The following is an 18,522-nucleotide window of genomic DNA, read 5'->3' as shown; positions in this document are numbered from 1 at the left end:
ATCTGTCACCCCTTTTAGAAACACTCTGCTCCACAAACATCTTGCCTCCAACTTCTCCAGACCAGGTAGGTTTGCTACCATAGCAAACACATAAGAGCATTAGACCAGCCTATAAGCAAGCAACAGTCACCTAGGTTTTCTACTACAGCATGGCAGACCTCAGAACAGAGTATCCTGCTGGCAAGGAAGAAAAGCCAGACATGCCAAAGCTGAGCATAATGGTCAGCTACGCTGGGCACCCACCTGGGCTGGACAGAGACATGTTCCAGTGGTCGTCTGAGCATAGGCCTGGTAACCCAGTTCTAGTCCATTTGCTCACATGGGAAAAACAAATGCTCATGGAGAAGTGATATATTTTAAAGAGAGGATAAAACCTTATACTCAGCAAGGACTTCAGCTGGCCTTTAGGACTCTCTGCTTCACTTTGCACTTTGCAATGTTGCCAAGGCACTCGATTTAGTCAGGAGTCTCCCAATGTTTTTCCTAAGGCCCCAGTTTCTGGAGTCAAGCATTCATGTGATAATTTATGCTTTCATTTTGCTTCCCAGGACTGATTGGGAAGCTTTAGAACAAGAATCTTTGAGGCAAAAACCCAGAAGGCAAACAAAAAGATGGCACACTTTACTGCAATAAACTGGGATTTTGACATTAGTCGATTTTGTGGGAAAAGGTTGACTCGCCTCCTGGAATGTGTGGGGTTTGGACGAAGAGTGCTAAATAAGGACCACAGTCTTCAAAACATACATACATACTAGTCTGTGAAGAGTCTGGACTTACAATGTTTCCCCAGTTATAAATCCGGTACATTACTTCCTCACCTCTCCCCACCGTGATGACATAAGTTAGATCTATCAAGGCACTTCAAAGATGAGAAGTACTAATCCAAGCATTCCTGAAAGAGCTTCTTTCATCACTCTGTACACAGCAGCCTCCTCTTTCCTCATGCAAATCCTACTTGAAAACTCCTCTCTCACATCAAAACTATCCATTCCAACCCTCTGAAACAGGAATTTAAGAAGTGGCAAGTTGTAACTACTCTAATTACTGCCTGCTTTCCCAAACTGTTCATCACCATGACATGCAGGCAGTGACACTGCCATTCAGATAGGATATGCAAGTAAAGCTTCTCCATATTCATTTTGGACTGGTTAGACAACTATTGAGCCCCTAAGCACAGCTGAGATCCTCACTCTTCTGCTAGGGAAGGGTTTCTGAGCAAGGATAGCTCACACCTAGAAGTGTCTGGGCTCCAGGGTGGGCAGAAAGCTTTTCTCTATAGCCTACAAGGGCTTTGCAGTGAGAAGTTCTGCCAAGCATCACTCCCCACCCCGTCTCTCTCTCCCTCCCTCTCTCAAAAGGTTGCTGGCAGCTCCCTCAGTTAGTGATCTCTGATGAATGCATCTGCCATCTTGAGGCATGGACAGAGACACGACCCGTTGAGCTGCTGTGCTCAGCTCTGCCCCACCCTGCCTCTGCCCAACATCCCAGCCCATTTAGAGCTTCATAAATGAGGAACAGAAGCTTCTCTGGACCTAGGGCGCCAAAGACAGTCAAGAGAACATGCATGGGGTATGTTCTTGAAGATGCTTCCCTTAGTGAATGAGGTATTTCATACAGACTGACTTAAACATCCCAGGTGGCTTTCTTGGCCAGTGCAAGGTGGCAAGTGCTAACATGCTTGGACGGGACAAATGCATGGGTCACCCTATCTAGGTCCTCCTCCAGAAGAGGATCCAGTATCCTTGGCCAATATACCCATCTGCCAGCCATTAAAAAAGATTCCAATTCACGTGAAGACATCTTGGTTGATCATTTTATTCACACATGCTCCAAGCACAGCTCATTCACACCATATAACAGGCACGGGCAGTCACACCCCATGTGCTCCACTCCAAAGCCATTCACATGACCTATTCCACAAAGGCAGATAAATGTAAACAGAGGTTCTGTTCAGAACCCCCCACCAGGTGAGAAGTATTATGGGCCAGGTTCAACTGTGTGACTTCTTGCCGCGGTCCAAGCAAATTCTACTTCACCCAAGACCCAGGAACTACATTAAGTAATTCAAAGCATTTCCTGCTGTGGTTCCTTGCCCACAGACCTAGATATCCCCAATCCTGTGAGTCTACACTTTCCTCATAGCCATGCCTCCAGGCCAGTCCACGTTAATTTCTTGTAATAAAGTGGAGAATGCAACTATAGCATCGAGCTCCAGGTGAAAGACTCCTCTAGGACCTGGCTGAGCACTGGAACAGGGGAACTAATGCAGCACTGTTGTATAGTGAGGCCAGGGAGTCTCAGAAGAATCCCAACAGCCAACCCAACTCTTCAAAACTGGAATGTTTTAGCCCCCAAAAAGTGATTTTTATTTTAGAAAGAGCTAGTATAAGTCTACAAAAATGTTCTGGAGCCTCAACCAATGGATGTTCTACCCAGAAATGGGGAAGGTAGTATCACCTTGAGGAATAACATGCTCTATATCCAGTGTTCGAACCTTCAAAAGGAAAGGCAGGACTCTTCACACTGGAGCCCATGGGGTTTAGTTTCTGGGAGGTGGCAATACGCTAGCATATCCCATTATATATCTTATTATTACTTAAACATAGCACAAAAAAAAGAGAGACTATATGGCACAACAGAAAAAAAAGCAGCAGCATCTAACTGTGTGATGGAAAATCATTTCCCCACCATAAGAAGAGGTTACTGACAAAGCCAATGAATCTTTTAAGTCATGTTTAGATGTACAAGAAAATGGATAGGAGGCATCAGGTCAATAGTCACATGGACAAAAAATCCTCGCTTTCAAGTTTAGGCAAAGATTAGACGTTAAAATCCATGCAATCCTCCAAACTGCACAACCCATCACTGTCCTGTCAGAAGTGGCATGCAGCAAAATCTTCTCCCAGTACTAACAGTAGAGCAGTAAGTGGCTTCAGTTCAAGGGGCCTCATTTGTGGCAGTCTGGGAGATCAGTCTCATCTCTTCTTTCCCAGGTGCAGCCTAGGAGTGATGAAGAAAGCTCCTTATCAAGGACAAAATTCACTGAGCAATAATTTTTATTTCTTCTTGGCTACCACAGTACACATATACCTCGATAATGGAAAAAAGTTCTATTGTGTCAAGTAGTACAAACAGCTATAAGCCCCCGTTCCTGCAAATTAAAACTTCTGAGAACCAAAAGAAACTTGCACCAGGAACATCCTGGTGGCTGGTAAGCCAATGCAGTCACCTGGAGGACTGGTCAGTGGCACAGTGTGGTGTTCACAGAACCAGAGTCCTAAACTGGACATGAGGGAAGTCCAACCCCTCCTAGCCTTCTCATCCTCCAGGCCCCTACTGTAACTTTTCTGATTTCACAGCACCTCAAGTGAAAACTACTGAGACAGCCCTAAATTCAGAAGACATATGGAAGGGCCTTGAGGCTAAAGAAGTTGAGAATCACTGATCTAGTTGGTACCACTTGCAGGCAGCAGGGGCAGGACCTCACTCTGCTGTGGTCTACTCTTTCCACTGTCTGCTCCCTCCTCACCCTTGCTCTGAACCTCAGGAAACAAGGGGTGCTGAGGCTTCTCCTACAGGGTCTCATGCTGGTGACAACTCCTGCAGCCCCTCTTGCTGGCCCAGGGGAAGTGGGAAGAGTGGAGCATGATGCTGGGATCAGGGGGGGCCAGCACAGAGGCTGCCTGGGGGTGGGGAAGGCCATAGTGACAGTCCTCAGAGAAGCAGCCACAGGTGCAACTGGAGTAGCTGGGGCAGATGTACGGTCCCAGATAGGGGAGGAGAGCATTTACCTCCTCCCATAGGGGCTGCGGCACAGCACCACAGGGTCCCACAGCATCTGGGTTGAGAATCATTGAACTAACATCATGTTTAACTTCTTCTGAATGACCTCACCAACCCTGCTGCTGATGCCGGGGAGCTCGGCAAGGGATGTAAGTGATCGCTGTGGTGGGCCAGTAGGGGGTGCTCCTGCGTTGAGCCGCCCACCTCCCCAAAAAGTACAGTCTCCCTTAGTCCGCAGACCTAAGGGGTCTCTTAGGCATAATTTAGACCCACCCCTCAATAAGCCTCCCACACCAGTCACAAAGGAAGACTTTATTGGTTATAGGGGTAGGGTGAAAATAGGGTACAAGATTGAGCAATATCCTAGAAATCCTAAAGAGCAAACAGTCTGGCTGTGGTAGCCTTTTGATCATGCATCTGAGTTACTGCCAGCTAGATATCTATCAGATCTCGAGTAGCTTACTCACACGCTTCATCCAGAGGCTGGTGAGATCCTTTCTAGCGTCCGGCTGTTCCTGGTTCACGCGTTTTTGGGGGAGAGGGCCCTTTCAGATGTTTATACTCCTCTGAGTCCCCCCCTCATGGCTCCAGCCTCACCTCATGGCCGAAGAGACCGCCTCCTCGCCCGTCCTAACTTATATAGCCCCTGTGACCTCATTCACCTGCTCCAGTGGAGGCCAGCCCCGGTTGGGTGTAAGGCAACCAATTTGAAATACCTCACCTGTTACCGGGCAGATTCCAGCCCACCAGGCAGATGCCCCTCACCCAGGTACCAGTCACGTGGGCAGAGGGAGCAGGTTTCCCCCCTCCCTCAGGAATGCAGCCAGCTCAAGTTACCTAAGGAGATAGGGTAAAGGTGTCTCTCCTCTGCTGGGCCCACCCTACTCAAATGGTCACAGCACAGAGATTTTATCACATTGTCAGAGGGCAGAGATTTGGGGGAGAAACCAAGGTGGCTTTCTGCCACAATCGCAACCAGGTAGGCTGATTTACATCTCCTTTAAGTCCACCTCTCCGCTTGGCATGCCACTGGTGGCACCGATCTTAGTACTAGGAGTGCCTCCTCCACAGCTACTAACCACGTCCAAGCCCAACACTACAGGCCATTAAACCACTGCAGTTTCCATACCTGAGATCAACTATGCATCTTGCCTGCCCTGACCAAACTGACCTGCTAAGCCAACCTCGCTTCCTATTCCTGGTTGTGTATGCATCTCTCTGGTGGACTGCAACCCTTCAGTATCATTTTTCAAAAGGAGTGATCAATACCACAGGAAATATTCCAAATGAGTAACTCAAGCTGAGTCAAATTCAACAGTTAATTTATTTACTAAGGTCAGTCTTCATCCTTAAAGTAATATAGAAACGTGGTGAACATAAGCTCCACTTTTAATACTTAGGTATGGTTTATAGCAGCATGGCAGTGACTGCTGCTTACAACATGCATAAAGACCAGCATTACTTCATGTACAGAAATACGTCAGCTATTATAATAGAATTTTCTCTCCCTAGTGGACTTAACTGAAAGGCAGAGTCATAGAAAGTTAGGGCTGGAAGGGACCTCAGATGATCATTTAGTCCAACCCCCTGCTCAAGGAAGTACCATCCCCAACTAAATCATCCCAGCCAAAGCTTTGTCTACCAGTCTTAAAAACCTCCAAGGATTCAGCTTCCACGACCTCTCTGGGTAACCTGTTCAGTGTTTTACTACCCTCCTAGTCAGAAAATTCTTCCTAATATCTAACCTAAACTTCCTTTGCTGCAACTTGAGACCATTGCTCCTTGTTCTGTCATCTGCCAGCACTGAGAACAGTCCAGCTCCATCCTCTTTCAAACCCCCCTTAAAACAGTTGAAGGTTGCTATTAAGTCCCCTCGCAGTCTCCTCTTCTCTAAACTAAATAAGCCCAGTTCCCTCGGTCTTTCCTCAGAAGAGTGATAAATGGAAAACAAGTCTACTTATGTGTTTTGCAAAATCTATTACTTTAATAAAGTTGCATGAATTGTTTAAATTCCAAAGTACTTTTCAATTATGTATGTGTATTGCCTTTGTATATTCCAGTTTGTTTGGACAAAAAGGACATTGGTTTTAACTTTTCCTTTGCTTACAAGACAAGCCGTGTCACAATCTACTTTTACACAAATGGAGTTTGAAACCCAGGGGAACCACAACATCCTTTACAAGATTAAGTTTCTTTTCTACCTGGGAGAACTTTTACAACCTTTCAACTGTGCTCTGCCTGAAGACATGTGTTTGAACCCAAAAGCTTGCAAACAATTTATTTTTTTGCTACTATTTAGTTGGTCTAATAAAAGATATTGCCTCTAGCACAAGAGCTGTCTAAGTACTTTTGCACTTACACAGTGCTGTGGTGTTTAAAATACAACTGTTTAAAAACTTTTTTTTAATATTGTGTTTAAGGATACAAATCACCACCTTTAATGCACAAAATCAAGGTAAACACTAGAGCTGAACAGAAAACAGAATCCCCACGCTATAGGCCAATTTGGAACAACCATTTGAACTTCCTGTGGAACAGATGTCCCACAAAATGTTGATTCAGACACAAACTAGTTCAATACTGTAAAAATACTTAAGGTAAAATGGTATAAAAATAAATGAACAGAATAAAAAAGTTTCCTTTACTACCCATACTAATTTTGACACGTCAAAATGAGTGCCGTCAACATTTTCCATTGAAAAATGCATCAAAAATCAGCACACATCTGCCAAATATTGGGTCTTTGAGGAGGAAGCAAAGAAGCATTTTGCAACTACATCTAGCAATTCAAAAAATAACCACGCCAATAGGGTGTTTTCTCCCACAACACAGGTTTCATCTGAAAGTAGCACATGGGGATGGAGCCGACAGAACAAACAATGTGAACTCAACTGAGGATTTAGAGTGGGACTCTCTTTAGTAAATAAGGCTGAAATTCCAGAGTCTATTAAGAGCACTCAAAATCATGCCCTTAATTATAGCCCTGCATATAATTGAGGGGCTCTGACATTTCCTATTATATGACACTGTTTTCAGTTGCTTATAGGTTTGCCAAAACTAACCTTTGGGAAATCTCAGTCCAAATCTAAACATGTCTCAGGCTGAACGTTTCTGGGAAATTACAGCTAATATGGACTTTTTACTTCTGAGAATGAGATTAAGGACATTGTCCATGCTCTCAATTCTTCCAGCCATTTGGCCGAGACGTTCTAGTGCTTCCATATTCGAAGCAAGGGCTTAACATTTGGTGGAGGAATTGCCATGGAGTCATGGATATACAGGCAGTCCTTGCACTTGAGGTGGGTTATGTTCCTGGAAAAGGCTCTGTAAATTGAAACGATGCAAGTAGAATCTGATTTTCCCATAGAAACAATGTTACAATAGGGGGTTACAAGGGCCTGATGCCCAACTTCTTATAGAAATGACCATAAACACCATATTTAAATCAACTATAAATGATATACGCTGTACAGTACAAAGCTTTTTAAAGTGTACTGTATATAAAAATCAATTAAACACAGCAATGCAGTAACTAATCGCATAAAATTTTATTTAATGGGAAGGTGAAGGAACAACTTCATCAGGGTCCTGGAATTCAGAAGGGCTTTTTGGGGGAGATTTTGGGGAGACTTAGGGCCACTTGATGGCTTTTTGAGAAACTGATCCATGGATATTTGTTTTACTGCCCTCTTTTTCTCATTGTACATTTCCCTGTAGCGCCGTAAGTGCGAGGGTCCAGCGCTGTAAGTAATAACATGGGTGTAAATGGCGGAGCGCTACAAGTACAAATTGCCATAAGTCGAGGACTGCCTGTACCTTCTTCCATCTAGACTGGATGGGGCTAAGCAGTGCAGTTCTTTGCATGCTCCATGCAGATAGATGCTTCACCAGGTCAGAGGGAGGAGCAGGGCCCTGTCCATCGTAACAGGAGTAAGGAAGCTCCTGCGCTCTGAAGGCTACCAGGCAGGATAAGAAACTTCCTGGTTTAAATAAAGACAGGGCAAAGTCTGGACCTTGGGAAAGGTAGCAGAGGGAACAGATTGGGATAAGGTATCTTAGGAGAGAAAAATGACTGCCTAGGGAGATGGAGTCTGTGAGTGGGGAGTAAAATCAAATGAGAAGCCTTGGGGAAAAAAAAGTTGTGACTGGATTGAAGTCAGGAGAGGGTGGAGACAAGAACAGAGAAGAAGGGAAAGGACAGGGCAGAGGGATCTCCAACTGTTAGAGGACACTCCCCTACCATACCTAGAATATAAAAATTCCCCAGTCTTACCCCATCTGTGCTGAAAGTTAAAACCCATTGACAAGAGGCATGTACCTCATCCCCCTTGGACAGCCTACTACTGCTCCTAGTGTTGGTCTGGTAGCTCAAGTGACAGCAGTCTATACACTGCAGACCAAACTGGACTACCACTACTAATCACCCATGTCAATACAACTCCACACAATGGAAGTTTGTTTCATTTTTTTAACCCATGGAAATTTCATGAAAAACTATGTTAAAAAATTCAGGTCACAGAGTCAAGTGCTCTTGAGTTAGGAAATCTAGGAATTGAGGTTGCCTGGACAGCAATAATATCTCCCTTTTCCATAGGCCTCAACTGAGGCACAGGATGGACAGTGCTCAATGAAGCAGCAATTATTTGATATTTTGTTTTCACTACACATCCCAAGACATTATTTACTGGACACTAGCCAAACCCTGCTATGAAGACAGGTTATTAGAATTTCCTCACAGGCTGGCTTGTAGACGACAGTATCAGAGCGCCTTGTCATTTTATTTCTTCTTCTCAAGATCCCTCTCTGGCAGAGGCAGGCACAGAATCCACTTCTGCGGGGCAGCATTCAGATACTGTAACCACACAGTCATCCTACCCTCTTATCGCCTGCCTTTTTCACGACCTGCCTTCCAACTTCTGCAACAAATATGGGTCCTGGAAGCAACAGCATCCCTCACTATACAACCCTAACTCAACTCCAGAGCTGTACCCTAGGCCCCCATTTGCCTCCTCACCGGTTCCCAATATCCAACTCCTTTGCCAACACAGGTTCTTCTCCACATCTGACTCTTGCCCACCCCCCAGCTCTTATAGTCTGACTCATCCTTTGCTCACCCCAGGCAGTTTCTTTCCCTACCATGCTAGCTCCAATCCTACCAAGCTCCTGTCCCCCACTACTCCTTTTCTTCCTCATTCTGGTCTGGCTTTTATCCCATCTGCACTTAAGCCAAGCACTGTCCTCCTCCAAGCTGTCTGGGTTCTGGCAGAGGAGGTCACAGAGCAGAGGATGGTATCCCTGCTCCCAGTTCTTGCCCTTCACCTCAGGAATGAGGCGGCATTTTTGAGCTTTTCTTTCCAACTGTGAGGGCCAAAAACTTTTGTAATTAAAGCAGGGACCCTCCTGGCATCTCTTCACACTAGCAGCTTGAGCCTTCTTGGGGGCTGGGGGGGAACCACTCAGGAAGGCTGGTGATACTCCACATGTAAATCTGTCCTCCTAACTTCTTATGTTGCTTTGCCAGCTCTGCTCTCCATCTCTCCAGGACTATGATCTGTATCAACCTTGTCTCTTCTCCCCTCTCCCGCATTCAAATCACCTTTTCCCCCTTTAGCATCAGCCAGATCCACCTGTTCCTCACTACTAACCTCTCACTTCAGATCATTTCATGCTCTGGCCACTGAGGTTTGCTCTCTGCCTGCCTAGATAGATCTCTCTCTCTAATGTTGCTCCAGTCATATCACCCTCCCCCATGCAATTCCTATCCACACGCTCTTTCTTCATTCCAACTCACATTCACTTGAAGCATCCTTATATACACCTGACTCCTTAAGCTCTTCTCAGGCCTCTTGCCCTAGTTACAGCTCTGGGTCTCCTAATCTGTTGTCTTTGCACCTTCTGCCATGCTGTTGCTTACATCTGACAAACTCTCCCAATTTGTATCCAAGGAGCCCTTTCCCATCCCCAACACTCCTGGTGCCATCTTCTCATCATTAATAATCTTAGTGTTTTCCCATACAGAAGAATGCAAGGCCTGGGGTTTGGGTGCGTTGGCTTGCCTTGTCCCACTTGCATAGCAAGCCCATTGGGGTAAAAAGGTGTGCTACAATTACCTTACTCATCTCAGTAATCCAGACTAGTAAGAGTCGGATATTTTCTGGGCCACAGAAAAGGTTTCAGGGAATCACAGCGGCCAAGAAAAGCAAATGACCTCCTGCACCTAATCACGGCATGTTTTACTGGAGTCACAGGGCTGCAGTGTGCATGCTTTCCTCACACATGGGGGGCTCCTGCAGTATGCAAGCCCACATCCTTTCCTCTCTAGAGACAAATGGCCTTGCTGCCCTGGATCATGGGTTTTGCAGGCATCAGCCTACACCCAAACTACCTCTGAATTTTTGCCCTGCGATATGAATTAGCTGCTAACTTGATCCTCCCATCTCAGCTTTTTCCATTTCTTCTCTCTAAGGCTCTAGTCCAATTTCACAAAAATGTTTTGTTAGCAGAGCAGAGGCTATCTTGTTCAGCACATAAGTTCACTCTAGTGCTTCTCAGATGAGCAGATCTCCTGTCTGTTAAGGGAAAGAAGCTGACTGAGTGTTGATATTGGAATTCCTTGATGTAAAGAAATCCCGATGATCTCTCGTTTTACATGGACATATTTACCACAATTCACTTTGGAACACCAAGAATCATTCTAATGTTTCAGGGCTTTAAGAAAGGCACCACTAAAAACGCACTCCTGTTTAACTGATAGAAACTGCCTTTTAATGTAGAGATCTACAGTGAATTGCAGTAGTGTATATATATTGGTGCCACCCTGCATTTAGGCCTAGCCACCATTTCAAAGGTCATTTAAAATCCTCATGAATTTTGCCACACTGGAAGATACAAATGTTCAATGATCTTGAATTTAAAAAAAAGTCAAAGAAACTATTTGCAAAATGAATGAGCATGATTGGAGAGTGAATTTCAGGATTGCTGAATAGTTTATCCCATTTCATTTAAAATTGGCATGCAATAGATGAACAGATGACACCCTGCTCAGATTTCTCAGCAGTCAATTGATTTTTGATATAAGGCTGGTCAAGCAACCAGAACACAAAGAAAAACCACCACATCTTTTTGTCTTAGTTTTTAATCCAGTCTCATTTTTTTCAGGCTCAGCTCACAATTTCTGAGCTTCCAGAGCTAGCAACAGTGAATGCGGGCACCCCAAGGAACTTCTCAGATCCTATATTTTCACTGGAGCGCTCAGAGAAGGAACAATTTGTAAATTCAGATGAGGTATAACCCAGTGGCTCCTTTTTCCTATGTAACAATAATGCATATGAAGAGGCTTAGCTAACACTCATGGCCTTTTCTTTCAGGGCACGGACAGATGGAACATTTACAGTACTGTGATCAGCATTACACTAGCATAAAGTAGTAGTAGACAATAATGCAAACATCTCATACACTGGGATGAGAGTTTGTCTACCCATGCCTGCAACAGAGGCCAATGATTTCAAATCTAGACAGTTCAGGTTCTGTCCACACAGAGAATACAGCTGGCACCCTAATTTAGGCATCAAGATCTATAATGACCACATAGGAGACTACTGAAACCTTTTATATACCAAATTAACCCTTACCTCTTCTTATACATGACTATAAAGAATTCAAGGGGGGGGGAAGGGCATTCCATAAATAAAGGGTTAGTGTGATCCAATTTACTATCTTTCCCATTTCCTGGATCATTGACAGTTTTATTCTTGTTGCGATTATTGATTTTCTTCTAATGCTTTCAAATTTCCTGTTAAATAGCTTCCGTTTCATTTACAATGCAACTGGGAACCAAATGAGGAAAAATTTCTGGAGTTTGTTTCATAACTTTCTCTGAAAATATATACCAAGTGAATTTTCTAGGCTCTGCAAAATTATTTCACTTACCAATGAAACACAGACACTTTCAAGAGAGCAATGTGAGATCTATTTAACAGTACAAAAATGACACTGAACAAGAGCTACTGAATGTGCAAAGAAAGATATCTAGGTGAGGCTGTACCAGGCATATCATGATTATACCTCTAAATTTAAGAAGCTGTTTGATGTTGAACAGTTTAAAAAGCTTTGCAGAAAAAAAAAAGATGTGATTTCTAAAGTCTCTCAGCCAAGAATACACAACCTAAGATTTCTGCCCAAGAACACACCTGTGTTACTAATTCCCTCAAGCAAAATGATCTGGGGTTACATATTCAACAAGACTGAACACTTTGTGAAAACCTATAAAGCCGGTGTCCTTAGACCAACATGGCTACAACCGACACCCCCGAATCATGGTGCTTTAAATATTCATAACAAGCAATTCCAAAACTGACCACTCTAGCTCCCATGTCCAAAATCCACCCCCTCTTCACTACTTACTCCTGAAGTCCATGTGTACTGAATCACATAAGGGAGAAACCATTCAGCCAAATTACTGACAGGGCTTCCTATATGGAACTGGTTTTCGGCATATTCCCAGTGAAATTCAACTTTCTAAAAACTGTAAAACCTCAAAACATGCATCTGAAGAGCTTTGTGCCCACTTAGTTTCATAGTTGGTCGGGTCGGAAAGGACCTGAGCAGATCATCAAGTCCAACCCCCTGCCCTGGGCAGGAAAGGATGCCAGGGTCAAACGACCCCAGCTAGGTGTCTATCTAGCCTCCCTTTAAAGCCCCCCAGTGTAGGAGCGAGCACCACTTCTCTTGGAAGTTGGTTCCAGATTCTAACTGCCCTGGCTGTGAAGTCATGCCTCCTGAACTTGATCTTAATGTTTCACGCAGAAACTCTCCATGCCAAGAGTTCCCAGGAACCCTCTTTCAAGTAAGGAGTTTAAACTACAGACATCAGATATCATGCACTGAACAGAGCCAACAGTAAAAACTGCCTTACATCCTTTAACAAGGAGTCACTAAATTGACTCCACCACAGTGAAAAATACAGCATCTTTGCCTGCGAAGGGCAAGGTCCCTAGTAAATGCACAATCCCTCATAGTCTGTTCTCTACCTAATTTCTGTCAGCTCTCAGATCGCAAGGGCAGGTAAATTAAAGACAGCAGAGTCTTTAATTTATTTCTCATTCATCCAGACCACCCACAAAGACTCAACCCACCTTCTCTCTGAACACTTAACCCTTCCCATAACTTGCCAAGGGAAAGACAATAGTGAAGGGGCTTGCCAACTGCATTTAACCCCTTAGGGGCTTCTCACCTCTGCAACAACACTAAGGCTTTGCTCTCAGGAGCTCTTCAAGTCCCCATGCCTCCCTGAAGGGAACAGACACTGGATACCAAAACCAAAGTGGGACAGCATGATGCTCACAAGGTTAGAAGAAAACTAAGGTCCTACCCCCAAACTCAGTGACAAGAGTTATTGCTTGATTTTATAACTCACTTAACCTTTCCATTCCAAGTTCATTTGAGAAGTGGAGCTGATGCCAACCTCCTCACAAGGGTGCTGGGGGCTTTTAAAGACTGGCAAATGTGCTTGAGAATGCACAGGAGGAATAGAAGCACTTGTGTAGGCTTCCTAGGTGAGACAAGATGCTCCAAAGTGTTTTGGAGGTTGAGCTGAGAGCAGTAGAATAAAATCATGCAAGGGAAAAGGTAGGCCCAATATTGAGAAGTCCTTCTTGGTGATATCAATTAACTTGGTGCATCAGTCCCTCAGGTATGGTTCAAATTCCATTGCTTACGTGTTTAAGTCTAGATATAACAAAACCCTAGCAAAGAGGTCACAGAGACACCTCAAGGACATACCAAAGGCTCCTTCTGCCTTTGCTCCTGTGATACCTAACATGGGCAGTTCCCAGATAAAGCTATCTGATGACCTCTTCCTTTCCTGTCTGAAGAGCCAAACATTTGTACAGGGCTGTGGATAGCAATTAACCAGCTATTTTAAATACAAAATAGGAAAGTTTGAAGGACATGTCACTTAAATGGCCAGTAAGTTTAGTCATTTTAATAATTCATTATTAATCCATTAGTTAAACACACCACCTACTTGACCTACCAACATCAAACCCAGGCAACGTCAGACACCTGCCACCATCATGCTTCATGGCTGGTTTAACAGCAAGAGGAAACAGGGAGTGGAATAAAAGTGAGCCCCACCAGCTAGAAAACAACATCATTGTTTAGAGGGGCAATATTTTTCCTGAGTAAGTTCATTCATACCTACTTTCTACCACCCGATAACATGAACTTTCAAATGCCTTGCTCCTGTGTTCAGCTGAACATGGGAACTTTCATCAGAGCCCAATGGCTAAAACTCAGTTTTGACAAGACGGAGAACACTGGCGAGTCATTCATTCCCAATGAAGGAACTTGTTAATCATCCCACACCCATCCCTGCAGTCTTGTTCCTTTTACTCATAAGGTTAAATGAGTGAGGCTGAAATAACTCTGGAATAAGCTGGCCTACAACATGCCTGGAATACTATTAAATACAGCTTCAAGTCTGAAGCACTTAACTGCATTGCTCTCAGCACAGGAAGAAGGAAGCGAGACAAGAATGATGTTATCTGGAGAAAGCGAGCTATAACAAGGCATCTGCTCTGGCACCTGGAGCGCAGTGGTTCTCAATGCATTTTGTAGTGCAGCCTCATGAAGGATAGGAGGGTGGCTGCAACCCATGCTCTACAGGGCTGACAGCACCTTATTCTCATGCAGTCCACAACCTGCAGGAAGTCTGGGCTCAGTCAGGGGCCTCAGAGTGACAGGGAACCAGAAGCATAAGGTAAAATACTGGGATTAGCTGGGGCTGGCTGGCTCTCCTCACTCAGACTCTCTGCTGGGAAGAAAAGTGTGCATTCATCGTATCAGATACTTTGCGCAGTTAGAAGGCTATTGAGCCCATGAACACCCAAATGCAAGATTATCCAGGGACTTTTTCCTGTCTGAGATTTGCATATTATTTTTGCTTATGGACTCATAACTCAAGTCAAAATAAGACGCTCATAATCCAAAATGAAGCCTCCACAAAGACTTCAGACTGAAATAATACGGGGTGAATTTCAGCCAATTTTATGTTAGTTCCAGGATTTGTGCAATTGAGTTTTTTATGGTGTAAAAATTGGCACCGGGGGGGCGGGCAGGGAAGAGGGGCTGTTCCATTCATGAAACATCAGCAGGCTCCCTCCAGAGCCACTTAAATGGACAACCTCATTCAGATCTGTGCTGACACATGGACAATTTAAAAACTCCTATTTGAAGGAGGAGATGTTGCTTTTGGCATATGCCAAGGCTGTGCCATTTCCAGTGCATGGCAGGATACAGGCCTAGCAGGGAACATCTGCACCGTTCCTCTAGAAGCTGCAGTGACTCAGTTGACAAGAGCTTGGTAAATGGTCCTGGCGGTTCTAGCCAAGCAAGGTAACTAACTGCTGCAGACAGCAAGCGGATACTTGATTTTCACTCTTTTTGGCAAATTGGCCCCCAAATTGTCACAGCAGCAGTACAAAATGTAGACATTTATGGGAGTGACACCAGCAAGTATTTGGAGGTCTATGCCAGATTCTAAATCTGGTAACATTTGACATTTATGGTAATGGCGAACATTTGGTGGCAACGTTTGGCATTTTAGCTGTTGATCACTAACAAGGGACAAAGTTTCCAAAGTTCCCACTCTTGCTACTACTTCACTCCTGTTCTCCATGCCCCAACAAATTTTCCTACCTGGCTTGTATCTGGAAATCAGCCTGCAGCCTTGATTTATTTAATCAGGTAATACTTCCTTAGCTCTTTTCATTTATGCACATGAGCGCACTCCCCAAAAGATGTCAGCTTTATTTATGGCACAAGGTTTATCTTAAAATAGATGCATATTGCATGGGCCACAGATTAGAGCAAAGAAAAACTAAAGATCTTTGATAACAAGTCTGTGTGTCTGTAGTCAAGTGCTTAATTAAAAGTGGCTATTTTTTTATAGTGCTCCCACTGAAGTCAATATGGCACTGCTGGCTTGAAGCCTAAGCTTTCAGGGATTGTTCAAGTTAGACTTTATTAAATATGTTGCACAATTAACATGCTTTTCACAGGAAACTTTCAGACTGGTTAGTTAAACATCTAAGACAAGGATGCCCAATCTGTGGTATAAGCACTGTAAGTGGCACAGGCAGCCTCCATATATGGCACATGGTAGGTAAGAGAGAGAGCAGGGAACACAGCATACAGAGCAAGGAGCAGAAAGCAAAACAGCAAGGGCCGAGTTGCAGTCAGGGAGGGCATGGGTATAATTTTGGCATGCCAGCCAAAAAAGTTGGCCCCAGTATTCTAGGACATAACACTAACCCTGTTTTACAGGCAGAGAAGCAGAGGCTCAAAGAAGTTAAGTGTATTAGTCAAAGTTGTAACAAGGAAAAACTGTGGGTAGAGCTCAGGTAGATGCCAGTTCTTCCATGCAGTGACTAAACAGTTCCTCTTAAAGTATCTAATATATTACAGACAGAGCTGCTGGACTCGGTGATCTTCCAAGGTCCCTTCCAGCCCTAATGTCTATGAAATCTATGAAACTGCTAGCACCTTATAACATTAAATTCCCCCAAAACTATAATAAGACGCAGTTCTTTAGCTACTTATAAAACCTGGCCACAGTGAACTTTTGGGCTGAAGTTTCAATGCTAACTATCTGCCTCAACTTGATTTTCAGCTGAAAAAAAAAAGAATTCAACCCTCTCTGAGAATGAGATTAAGGAAAAATCTACTGTTTCACCCATGTTAAATTCCCACGTTTATTTAGTTTGGAGTGCCTTCATGCTCCACCTGTAAAGTTTGCCTGTATGTGTCCACTGAATAATCGCAATTTGCATATGCTCACTTAAATGTCTAAAGTTTCTTTCCACTGGGTAAGTGCCCTCCCAGGGCACAATGGCTGAGAGAACTGTCCCTACTAAGTGCAGGAGCTCTCAGCAATCTGGACTCACTGTGGCATCACAGAGGGTCTGTCTTACTACTGCACTTGAAGCCCATGCAGCATGGACAACACTGCCTAACCAAACCGAAGGAGAGGAGGAAGGGAGTGAGGGAAGGAGAAGTAACTGGAGAAAGAACCAAGGCAGCAAGAGCCAAGTATGAGATGGGCAAAGAGCAGTGGAAGATAAGGGAATAGGACAAGGACGTGGAACATGAGGGTCTGTAACCACTAAGAAAAATTTCCCTACAGAACTTTAAAAATGAGCCGAGGGGTCTGTAAGTACTTACATTCCTCTGCTGTCAGCAAACAGCCATAAAACTCACTGGCAAAATGCCCTGTCGCCACTAGTGGTGAGGCTCATAGAGAATGTCAGCATATTACTGCCAGTCAGTCCACTGGGTGAAGCGGCAGAGGTCTGCACCATGGATCTAAAGAGTTACTCTTTGCTGACAATACATGTGGAAAGATGTAGCTAGACATGATCATTTGAAGTTGGGCAGAAGGCTGGGTAGATTTGCACCTTACAGACTAACTAAACCAGAGATGTATAATATAAGCTTTCATAAGCAGAGGGCTTACTTACATTATCAGATGCTGGCATCTGATCATCACACCATCTGATGAAATAAACCCTCTGCAAGGCTACCTTGCCTTCTGCCTAACACATGCAAGGACATCCAGGTTAGTCAAGGGACATCCAGAAGGACCTGCTAGGAGAACCCCTACTACCTCGCAGTGTTAAAAGAAGAGCTACAGATCTTGTCTGATAGGAAAGCATCAGTACTGACAATAGTGCACCCAAGGATCTCTTTGCTTTCAGAGATCCAACCACTACGAACTCTGGTTACAGAATAACTAAGAGGTCTATGTAAAATGGTACCATCTTAATTCATTAAGATTATTTTCAAATGAGTCAGCGTTAGACTCCTAGTAAGTCATGTGTGGTATCAGCACTGATAAGCAGGAGGTACATTACACCAATGACAATCTTACCAAGAAAGTGATGGCAGTCACCAGAGGAGAACACTACAGACCCCAACGTGCTCAAGCTCAGATCACAACACAGAGAAGATGTAAGCTGGTTCAGCCAAGACTTCTGACGCCTCAAAGAACATCTCCAGATGGGCAACACAAATCCTCCGCGCGTGCTAATCACACAGTCCACACTTCACAGATACCAGACCCTCCTAAGTAGAACAAGCCCTTCACACGTGTGCCATTAGCAGGCACAACAGTCTCACAGGCAGGGCAGATTTTACAACCCACCATGCTCCAAACTCAGACCACAGTAGCAAGGCAGAAGAAAAAAAAAAAAAATCAAATTTAAGTCATTGAGCTCAAAGCAAAAAAAGGAACCGTTTCCTACAAACGCAGCTACACTGCGGGCAGGGAAGATGACACACGGCTCCCACGGGCCACAGCAGCTGCTGAGCAGGGGCCAGGAGGTCGCTCCACTTCCCACCCCGGTGCAGCGAGGGCACACAGGACGCGCGTGGGCCGGAAAGATGCCGCCGGCCGGACAGATCCAGGCACGTGCCTGCCCCCAGACAAGTGCTCAGTGGCCCACCTCCCGCAACACCCCGCGGCTCGGCAAGTCCTCGCGGAGCCCGACAGCAAGGAGGACAGCAGAGGGGCCGCTCTCGTGGGCCAGCTCCGCACCGGAGCGGTGGGAAAGTCCCTGGCCCCCTGCGGGAGGAAGAGCCAAGCACGGCGGGGCGCGGGCGCAGAGCCCGGCAGGGAAGGGGCCGCACCTGAGCGACCCCCGCGGGGCGGGAGGCAGGTGCACGCGCGCCGGAGAGACCCGC

General features: G+C 44.9%; 1 protein-coding gene across 1 annotated transcript in view; it reads right to left on the bottom strand.

Annotated features, from left to right (window-relative positions):
- TLL2 (tolloid like 2) overlaps window positions 1–7,005 on the bottom strand; it is a 184,449-nt gene extending 177,444 nt beyond the window's left edge. Inside the window, exon 1 of the mRNA XM_019555530.1 lies at window positions 6,927–7,005. Within this exon, the coding sequence (XP_019411075.1) occupies window positions 6,927–7,005 (79 nt within the window). The remainder of the gene's footprint in view (window positions 1–6,926) is intronic.
- Window positions 7,006–18,522: the final 11,517 nt, after the last annotated feature.

The sequence above is a fragment of the Crocodylus porosus genome, unplaced genomic scaffold (assembly GCF_001723895.1).
Source record: "Crocodylus porosus isolate Cpor-Errol unplaced genomic scaffold, CroPor_comp1, whole genome shotgun sequence".
In the NCBI taxonomy this organism is placed as follows: domain Eukaryota; kingdom Metazoa; phylum Chordata; order Crocodylia; family Crocodylidae; genus Crocodylus; species Crocodylus porosus.
The sequence above is the reverse complement of the archived record's forward strand: the minus strand, read 5'-3'. Positions and strand labels throughout refer to the sequence as shown.